At 35.2% G+C, this 10,149-nt stretch overlaps 1 protein-coding gene across 3 annotated transcripts; it reads left to right on the forward strand.

Moving 5' to 3' along the window:
- Window positions 1-9,961, forward strand: LOC109836542. 3 transcript variants are annotated; one of them, XM_020404459.1, is made up of 10 exons: window positions 1-378; window positions 444-564; window positions 2,590-2,675; window positions 3,915-4,302; window positions 4,401-4,501; window positions 4,966-5,032; window positions 7,583-7,810; window positions 8,220-8,684; window positions 8,886-8,958; window positions 9,503-9,961. In XM_020404459.1, exons 1-10 carry the CDS (start codon window positions 35-37, stop codon window positions 9,745-9,747), a joined length of 2,118 nt encoding a protein of 705 aa, XP_020260048.1. In that variant the 5' UTR covers window positions 1-34; the 3' UTR covers window positions 9,748-9,961. The 3 variants fall into 3 exon arrangements, with proteins under 3 accessions (XP_020260048.1, XP_020260049.1, XP_020260050.1); XM_020404460.1 differs by having other exon boundaries at window positions 8,235-8,684; XM_020404461.1 differs by lacking the exon at window positions 7,583-7,810 and having other exon boundaries at window positions 8,235-8,684.

The raw sequence follows: 10,149 nt of genomic DNA on the forward strand, positions 1-10,149 counted from the left end.
TTAAAAAAAAAAACTCAACTCACTCACTTTCTCAATGAGAGCCTGCACCTTTGTGAATCCCCCCTCTCCTTTTCTCCCCACTCGCAAAAATCAACGATCTTCATCCTCTCCTTCGTTAACCCTTTCAAATTCTAGGGTTTCGTTATCTCTAATATCACCAAACCGCATCAATCGCTGCTACAAACCGCAAGCAAAGAGCAGGCACGAGGATGAAGACGAAGAGGGGGCGAGGCACGTGCATTGCGAGGTCGACGTGGTCTCGTGGCGGGAACGGAGGATTAGGGCTCGGATCTTGGTGGATGCGGATGTTGACGAGGTGTGGAGAGTGCTCACTGATTATGAGAGGCTCGCTGATTTCATCCCTAATCTCGTTTACAGGTAAAATTTTTGAATCTTTTTCCGTTTAAGTCCCTGTTATTTATGATTTCTGATTTTGGGGGCAGCGGGAGAATTCCTTGTCCTCATCAAGGGAGGATTTGGCTAGAGCAAAGAGGATTGCAGCGGGCGTTGTATTGGCATATTGAGGCTCGAGTTGTTTTGGATCTCCAAGAGTTTCCGGATTTAGTAAGTGGTTGCAATACCCTAAGTTGAAGTTGTTACTGTTGCTTCTTTTAATAGAAAAATTAACCAAAGTGTTAAAGATTGCTGCTTGATAGTCTAAAGTTGAGCTATTTATAAATAATAGTTTGCGTTTCGTCATATAGTTCCATCTATGGAAAAAGAACATATATCTGAGGAAGAAATACTCTGTTACATGCTTGAGGAGACTGGTGGTGTTTATATTAACAACAATGCATACGTTTTTCTTATCATACTTCAAAAATGACAACATTAGAATCAATAGTTTATATCATCTTAACGTTAAATGACAGGGTTGGATTAATGGGAGATTTATCTATTATTGTTCCATTCAGAGCTTTAGGTGAGATTGTTTTTTTCTCTTCATGCTTATGGAACTTTGATCTGTATAGACAATGACGAAGAGAGTAAACAACACTGATTTTGTAGCTTTCAGCATAAATAAACATCTGGTTCTCTTGCAGCGCATCTGGGAAAAAAAATCCAAATCTGAAAAACAGGTTTTCAGAATTGAACCTTAGAAAAACATATGGTTTAACCTCCTATGGATTTCTTTTGAGAGGAACCTCCTCTACAGTGTTGAGAAAATATAACCAGCGTCAGTTTTTGGGAAGACTTCAGGGGGAAAACACCCATAATACAAGTGTGTCGAGAAAGTCAAAATTTTGTGCCTACTCTCCTGGAAAAAATAAAAAAAATGAAGGTGAACACCAACGTGTCAAGAAAATAGATTATTTATAAATTGAGTTTTGAAAACACTAAAGCTACGTGCTTTATGGGCGTGTTTGTTTAGTTGTAAGTGAAAATTGTAAGTATGAAAGTCACTTATTCTTGAGACTTCACTTGTTTGTTTTATTGAAAGTGATAGTGAAAGTGAGATCCAAAATATAGTTCACATTAGATTTTTTGCAATTTCAACATCCCCTAAAAAAGTGCAGAAGTGAGCTATGAAAGTAAAAAGTGGGGACCACATTATATTAAAAATATTATAATAATTAATATATCAGATTTGTTTCATCTTCAACGATATTTCCTGTCCTCTAATTTTTCTCTCACGCCTCTTTTCTCTTCCCGCTGTATTATTCCCCTTTTTATTTTTTACCTCCATAGTACTAATCCCACTGTTTTCCCCCACGTTTTGAATACTATTCTCATCATTTTTGGTTGCAACAATAGTTTGAAATATGTCACTGATATTTGTTTTCATTGAAAATAAATAATTGGGTTATTTATATTTTGTAGCTTGGGTGTTCTTTGTGATTCTCTCATCTCCATTTGCAAGTATTACAAAAATAATTTGATCATAATGTTAATAATACCAAGAATTTCTTTTTTGCTGAAATTTTGCCAATGAGATTATAGTAGAACTATCCATGATGATTGCTTAGTTTTGGTATATATGACTTAGGTTTTATTTATTTTGTTAAATTAGTGTTGATGACTACATGATCTCAGTCCTGGATATGGTTCAAAATGGTAAATAGAGAATGAGAGTGATTTAAAGAGAAATATGGTTTTTTAATATATAAATAAACAAAATAATGTTGCCACATCATCCTCACTTTTCTACTTTCAATAATAACTTGTTTTTGCAAACAAACAATGTATGTCACTTGTATGCTGACTTAGATGTATTTTCGTACTTTCAAAAAAAAGTCACTTTCATACTTTCAACTTAGTTGCAAGTAGACAAACACCCCCTATCTTCTGCTGAAACATGCATCTGATTGAAGTTAGCTTCGTTTCCTGGAAATTTTCTGCATATTAATGATATGTTTTGTTATAACTATTCCTACAATGCTGAGCTCAATTGTTTTTTCTGTTAGCCAGATTTTAGTATTTCTTAATAAGTAAGATTTGATGACACGCTGATTATTTGAGAGTTTATGTGTAAAATTTTACGATTATGTCAAAATTTGACCTTTGTTCCCAGGAGATTTCATCATAAATAGCTAGTACCTGAAAATAACTTTCGGATAACAGTAACAGCTGTGAACGAATTCATTTTAGGCTGATGGGCGCGAGCTTCAATTTTCAATGGTTGATGGGGATTTTAAGAAGTTTGAAGGGAGATGGTCAGTCAAAGCTGGTCCAAGGTAGGACCCAAATACTATTAGAATCTTATTAAGAATCTTTCGTGCAATGTAGTTAATGGCTTTGTTTTAGTTATCATTCTAAGCATCAGGAGTTCCACCGTATTATAGTGTAGTAAGTTACCTCTTACAAAATGACAGCGAAGCATCCTTACTTTTGATTACTGTTGCTAGAGATGGATATAATCTGACCGATTTGGTTTCTTGACAAGTACATTAACTTTTGTTTTCCCAAGATCTCGAAAGAAAACAAAAGTCACATCGAGCCCTTTTTTATCTTTTTAAAATTTGTTCTCATCATCCACGAAAAGTCATTTAGAGCCCTTATTTGACCTAGGGTACCATTATTTTTGAGGTATGAAACAATACTTTTCACTTTTTCGATATTCATTTGGAGTACATTCTGTAAAAAGTTCTGATACTGAACAGTTCCTTCTGCTATATTTTTGAAACTTTCCGAATATTGAGGAAATCATTGAAGTGCCCATAGCTTGTCCTTCCCTTCCATTTCTCGTCTCAATTTCATTTTGATAGCAAGTCCTTTTTTCCTAATTCTGCCTTCACCAAGTGTTACCTCCTATTCACAGTCAGTTATCGTCAAGTTTCTGTTAACAACTTCCCAACATTTGATGGACCATACTTGATCCTTAAGCTTGAGCCTCAAACTATGGGCTTTTACACTGTAATTACAATTTAATTCATCTTACCTATAGAGCTGTAGTGCCTTAAGTTGCCTGGCAGGTAGCTCAAAGCATGTGCTTTGCTTTCTTTGGTTTGTCATTGAGGAAGAAACCCTGAGAATCTCATTTTTTTATATATTGAAGATAGTAAGAGTAAAGAAAAAGTAGATAATTGATTTTGTATCATTTTGAATTCTTTGAACCTCTGCTGTTTCCTGGATATATTTGGGCATGTTGAATTTTTTAATGTTAAAATGTATCCTCTTTACTTGATGTTACACTTGGGAAAGTCAAATGATGGAGGGGCAACGTATTTGGAGCTGTAGTCTATAAGGAGTATAGTACAGAACTATGGATCAATTTACCTTGCATTTAATGATTTATCTTAAGGAAGTCTTAAGAAAAGATCATAAATCTTTTTGACATAATTGGATGCGATCAGAATGTTTCAGCTATAATTTCATTTTCATATATCATAAGGAACTTTCTTTTTTGGATAAATTGTTAAGGCATATCAAACATGTGGTTGAAATTTTTTCTTTTGGTACTTATTTTCTCACAGGTCTTCAACATCATATTTGGCATATGATGTCAGTGTGATACCGAGATTTAATTTTCCAGCCATTTTTATTGAAAGAATTATCACCTCTGATCTTCCTGTGAACTTGCGAGCCTTGGCTTGTAGAGCTGAAAGAAGCCTAAGAGAAAGTGAAAAGATACCTGTGGCTGGTAATGGTGCAGGAGCCATCTTGTCCAATGTCGCATCTACATCTGATATCCAATCCTCCAATAATTCCAATGAAAAGTTTGCGGGCCTTGGTGTTAGTACTGTTCCTGTCTCATCTAATATTGAGTACAACAGCAATTGGGGTGTATTTGGAAAGGTCTGTAGCCTTGATAGGCCATGCATGGTAGATGAAGTTCATCTTCGTAGATTTGATGGCCTATTGGTAATTCTTTTATCTTAGACTTGTGATCACTAGCATTCTACTTAAGTGAGAAAGACACTTCATGTCTTTGGTTCTGTGATAAAATGCTTTGGATGAAGGAAAATGGAGGGACTCACCGATGTGTAATTGCTAGCATCACTGTTAAAGCTCCTGTGCAGGCAGTGTGGAGCGTATTGACTTCCTATGAAGAATTGCCAGAGTATGTACTTTTATCTTCCTCTTTGCTACAACAGTTTTATGAATTGTTTTAATTTTCTCTTTTATTTTTTTATAACTTGCAATCATGGCTTACATGATTTGTTTCTCTTTCATCTTTTTGTTTATATGTTAGTTGGAAGATAGAGATTGCTTTTACAGTGTAGACCAAGTAAAAAAAAAATTCTTCCACAATATGAAAGCTGAATTTTTCTTTTTTCCCCTTTCGCGGAATTATCATAACTGAATTTTTCATTCATATAGTAACTACGCTATCAATGATTAGCAACAAAGTCCAGTTCTTTTTTTGTGGAGAATGTACATATTATAGTAGATAGGTATTCTGTACTCATATGGATAGGTATTCTGTACTCGTATGGACAACAGGGCAGGTTTTGGATTCATGATCATCTTTTTCCCCTATAACTATAGACTTATTAAAAGTTCTTATGACCTTTTCTTTTGCAGGATTGTTCCAAATCTAGCAATCAGTAAGATTCTATTGCGGGATAATAACAAGGTTCGCATTCTTCAGGTAAAATTTGTAGAAAACCTAAAGGTGGAAATATGATGCAACTAATGATTTTCACATGATGCGCTCACTTTCTTCTTTAGCAGCAGAAATTAGTCTCAACTAACTATATTTTTTCTTAGAGAAATAAATTACCCTATTTGGTGCCCTTTTTTAGGATCAGGAAAGTCTAGGAGCAGTCGCTCAAAGCGACTGCCCCACCTTACTCGCCTTCTAATAGGGCCATGTCAGCACGATGTTCAATCTGTTAAGGTAATCTATGCCCTATTTCAGTAACTGTAATCATTGTTTTAATTTATTCTCTTTGCTAAACTTAAGTGAGAGGAAAGATATAATGAAGGGCTAATTTCAGAAAACACTGAACTTTCAGGTGTTGTTCTAAACTCCCTTGAACTTTTCTGGATCATTAAACTCCCTTGAACTTTAGGGGTTATTGCGCATAACCCCCTAAATTTTTTTATTAGATTATAATCACTCACCCAGTCACCCTTAGGCCCATACTCACCGCATACCTGCACCATCAGAATTGATACCAGTAGCAGTAGGTAACATTGATAATTTTACATTGGAATTTCTAAATTTGCAAATCTACATGAGCTAAGTGTTTTGGGGATTTAATATTTGCAAATTTAAAATTTTTTGTTCACTTAATCCTTGAAAGTAGATAAGTGGATCAATTTTTTATTAGATAATAATCACTTTATACAAATTATATAGCATAATAGAACTTTTAAAGTAGGTTTGAAATTAAAAAAAGGATATGCTTAAAGAATGTGAAAATTGCAATCTATTTGATTTGAAATTAAAAAACGATATGCTTAAAGAATGTGAAAATTGCAATATACTTGGGATAGAGGCTTTGCTGCTGCTGTTGTTGTTAAAGAATGTGAAAATTGCAATCTATTTGATTTTACGGATAATTTCAGAAACTACCCTTGAACTTTGAGGTTATTGTGCTAAACTCCTCAAATTTTTTATTCTACTAAATCCACCTGAACTTTGTGGGTGTTGCACTAAACCCTTCTAAATTCTTTTTTATATCACTAGACCCCCTTGAATTTTGGTGGTTATTGCACATAACCCCATAACTTTTTATTCCACTGAATCTCATCTAAATGTTTTTATTTAATCTCCAAATTAGCACCACTAGCTCTAATGCTATTTCCTTTTTCTCCCACAAAAAGTGAAAATTCTTTTTGTGTCCAAAAAGAAATACACTTTTATTAAAATGAAGGATAATTTCTTTTAGACCGAGAGGTTATTTTAATCTTTTTATGGTCTCATATTTTTCATATGACATGTTAGAGATGATGGTTCTAATTTCAGGGAACAAATAAGAAAATTTTAGGTAAAATTTAGAGGAAAAAAAATTAGGAGAATTATGTGCAATAACGCCTAAATTCAGAGGAGTTTAGTGATCTAAAAAAGATAAAGGGGGTTTAGTGCAGCACACTGAAAGTTAAAGAGTGTTTTTTTGAAATTAACCCTTGATTTTATCTTTCCTCTCATTTTAAGTTTAACAAAAAAAAATTAATAATAATTATAGTTACTAAAATAGAGACATGGATTACCTTTAACCGATTGAATATTGTGCTGATGTAGCCTATTAGAGGGCGAGTGAGATGGAGCGGTCGCTTTGAGCGACTGCCCCTAGACTTTCTCTTTAGGATCATTTAGTCACCTAATCACTGCAAGGTCCTCATGATGATTGTTGCCAAATTTATCACTGTAATCACTGCAAGGTCCTCATGATGATTGTTGCCAAATTTATTTTCCTTAAATCTTACTTACCATGTTTCCTTGGAGATACAAGTTTCTTATTTCATTCAGTGTTAGATCAGTTACATAGAAATAAGCATGTACGTCCTATGTAGTACATATGGTGTCCTATAAGGCTATAACCTTGCCCATTGCCAAAAGAAGATCACTATGTACAACTGGTCTTACTCTTTCTTTCAAAGACGATAAGCCTTCTCTAGATTTCTAAATTTATTTTGTCCTCCTGGACACTCATAGATGATGCTGTCTTAGAAAAGTGCAGGCTGCAAAAATAACCAATTTTCGTTTGTAAGCTGATAAGTCCAAGTAACAGTTTGATTCAACAGTATTTTCTTCATTTTTCTGTATTTTTAATGTATAATAGTTATATGAATAAATAGGCTCCCACTAATAGTGTAACGCCCCGCCCCGGAATCCCGGAGTCGGTACGCTATTAGATCTGATGGACTGACCTCACAAACCACCACATGTCTTTTCAGCACGTTTTGTCCTCACTCACGCGCTCCCTGGAAAACTTCCCAGGGGGTCACCCATCCTAGAATTTCTCCAGGCCAAGCACGCTTAACTTTGGAGTTTCTAAGAGTTGGGTTTCCGAAAAGAAGATGCATCTTGGTGGTATGAGTATTCCAATCAAATCTATCAATACTAATCATATCACCCTCTCAAGGGTTAGGGTATTACAAATAGTATTCAGCATGTGGATACTATCAACAAAATCAACAATAATTAGTTTTTCAGGTCTAGGAAAGGAATTCACTGGATGTTTCTCGACAGGAGGGTTGCAAAGGTCTACTGTATATGGTGCTTCATGCTCGTGTTATCTTGGATTTGTATGAAAAATTTGAAGAGGAGATTCGATTTGAACAAGTTGAAGGAGACTTTGACTCTTTTCAAGGAAAATGGCTTCTAGAACAACTTGGAAATCACCACACGCTATTGAAGTATATAGTGGAGACTAAAATGCACAAAGATACCTTCCTATCAGAGGCTATCGTTGAAGAGGTATCCCCATATTAGCTGTTTGAACTTCTAAATTTTCAAGTATTGTTGATGGCAGTGTACTCTGTGGTGCATTTTTTAAATTTTCCATTGAAATTTAGTCATTTTGTCTCAGTTACTATGTCTACCGTCTTTTCAGTTCATGCATGGCTTGACCACTTACGTGTTATAGGTTTAACTACTGAAAATGCACTTAGCATTTATGTTGTTAACCATATTACTCATACAACTGGCCGTGTATCTTTGGCTTCTCCTCGCCGGTATAATTTAAGCTGATTTTAACTTCTAGTTTCTTACTGGACTTTATACCTATTGACGTGAGCTTTGCACCAATATAATTTTGTTAATTTATTGTCTTTTTAAATTAATCTGCTTTCTGCCCCTCACTTTTTGGGATTCCACAAATTGCCAGTTACCTATATTTCAGGTCATCTACGAAGATCTACCATCAAACTTGTGTGCTATACGCGATTTTGTTGAAAAAAGAGAAGCTTCCATGACAGATTCATTAATTATCCCAGACGAGCCAATTCCTTTCACTGATAACAATGCTCACATATCAGTTATCAGGCCAGTGGAAGAGGTTTCCAGTTCTCCGCCTTCAACTACATCAAAGCACAGACCAAAAGTTCCCGGCTTGCAAAGAGATTTTGAGGTTCTGAAAGCTGAACTCCAAGCATATATCTCAGAGTATGGTCAAGAAGGGTTTATGCCCATGAGAAAGCAACTTCGCTTGCATGGTAGAGTGGATATCGAAAAGGCAATTACTCGCATGGGTGGATTTAGAAAGGTAGCCAACTCAATGAATCTATCACTTGCTTACAAACATCGAAAGCCAAGGGGATACTGGGATAATCTTGAGAACTTGCAAGAAGAGGTAACTTGAAATACATATGGCTGCACTTCACCTCCAGTTTGTTTGTGCATCAAAGGATTACTTGCTTTACCATATGGAATACAAAGGATGTTACTTTGTTTTTTTCTTGGTTCTTTGTATATACAGAATTTGGTGGTTGCTATCCCTAAGATTGCAGATTCAATTTGTTCTTATTTCTTAATTTGCTCTTTCACCACGCAGATAAGTAGGTTCCAGAGAAGCTGGGGAATGGATCCTGCGTACATGCCCAGTAGAAAATCTTTCGAGCGTGCAGGTGAAGAGATTACCTCATTTTCCCTTTTATTTGTGATTTATTACAGAAATTTGGTATTTCTTTTGGCAAGATTAAGGAATTAACTTGCTCTAGATTTGTGGAGATTTTTTACATTTCTCTTCACCTTATACTCTATTGATTAAATTTGACTGTGAACGCCGCTTAAGCTGTTAGATATTGTCTCTAATTTCGAAGGAACACTTCTGGGAGTTAAATGAACTTTAAATATAGGTTGGAAACCAAATCAACCTAAAAACTTAAGTTGTTAGGCATTGTCCCTCCATCCTTTTAATTTATAGTCCTTTTTTTTTAATATAATCTTTCCAGCGTGGAATATACTCACACATGAAATGCCAACGCTCTCTTTTATAAAAGATGCTACTATGCTCACACATTATTAAATGCTTCCTGAAAAGAGGACAGATTCTCTGCTATTGCCATATTGTAATATGCAGTGGTATCTCGATATCAACAATTTTATTATCAGCGTTTAATTTGACACATATCTAATATCTGTTCCTTGTTTTGTATGGTTGTTCGATAGGGAGGTATGATATTGCCAGAGCACTAGAAAAATGGGGTGGTCTACAAGAAGTTTCTCGTCTTCTGTCCCTAGAGCTAAGACATCCCAGAAGAAAGTCTGCCCCAGAGAGAGAGAAACAACGCGATGTGCAGGTTTCTGATGAGCATAATTCTCAGGAAAAGATGTCGAATAAGCCTTATGTTTCTCAGGATACACAGAAATGGCTCATGAAACTGAAGGATTTGGATATTAATTGGGTTGAATAGGTTTATGAGTGTGTTTATTATCAGTATCTCCTTCTTGTATATAATCCATAGCCCTATTTAACGGCGAGTTATCTGGTCTGAAGGAGGTTTTCAAGGGAACTCTTGAGCGTTGACTCATGTTATGTTTTGACGAGTAACAGGCTGATGTTACCTGCTAAGAATTCTATATTTCTGATTTTTTAAATTACAGGAGGAGTTTACAATTTTCATTTCAGACTTCATTATCCTTTTGATTAGCTCAAGAGTTTTTTCTGCTGATTGATGCTAACAACTTCGAGCTTTTCTCGCGTTGAGAAGATCATATACGGATTTGGATCTAGTCTTGAGACCATTTTCTTAAAATTTAGATATTTAATAGCCTTTTATATTTTTGCCTCTAAGTAGCTCTCTTTTTTGTTTCTC

The sequence above is a fragment of the Asparagus officinalis genome, chromosome 4 (assembly GCF_001876935.1).
Source record: "Asparagus officinalis chromosome 4, Aspof.V1, whole genome shotgun sequence".
NCBI lineage: Eukaryota > Viridiplantae > Streptophyta > Magnoliopsida > Asparagales > Asparagaceae > Asparagus > Asparagus officinalis.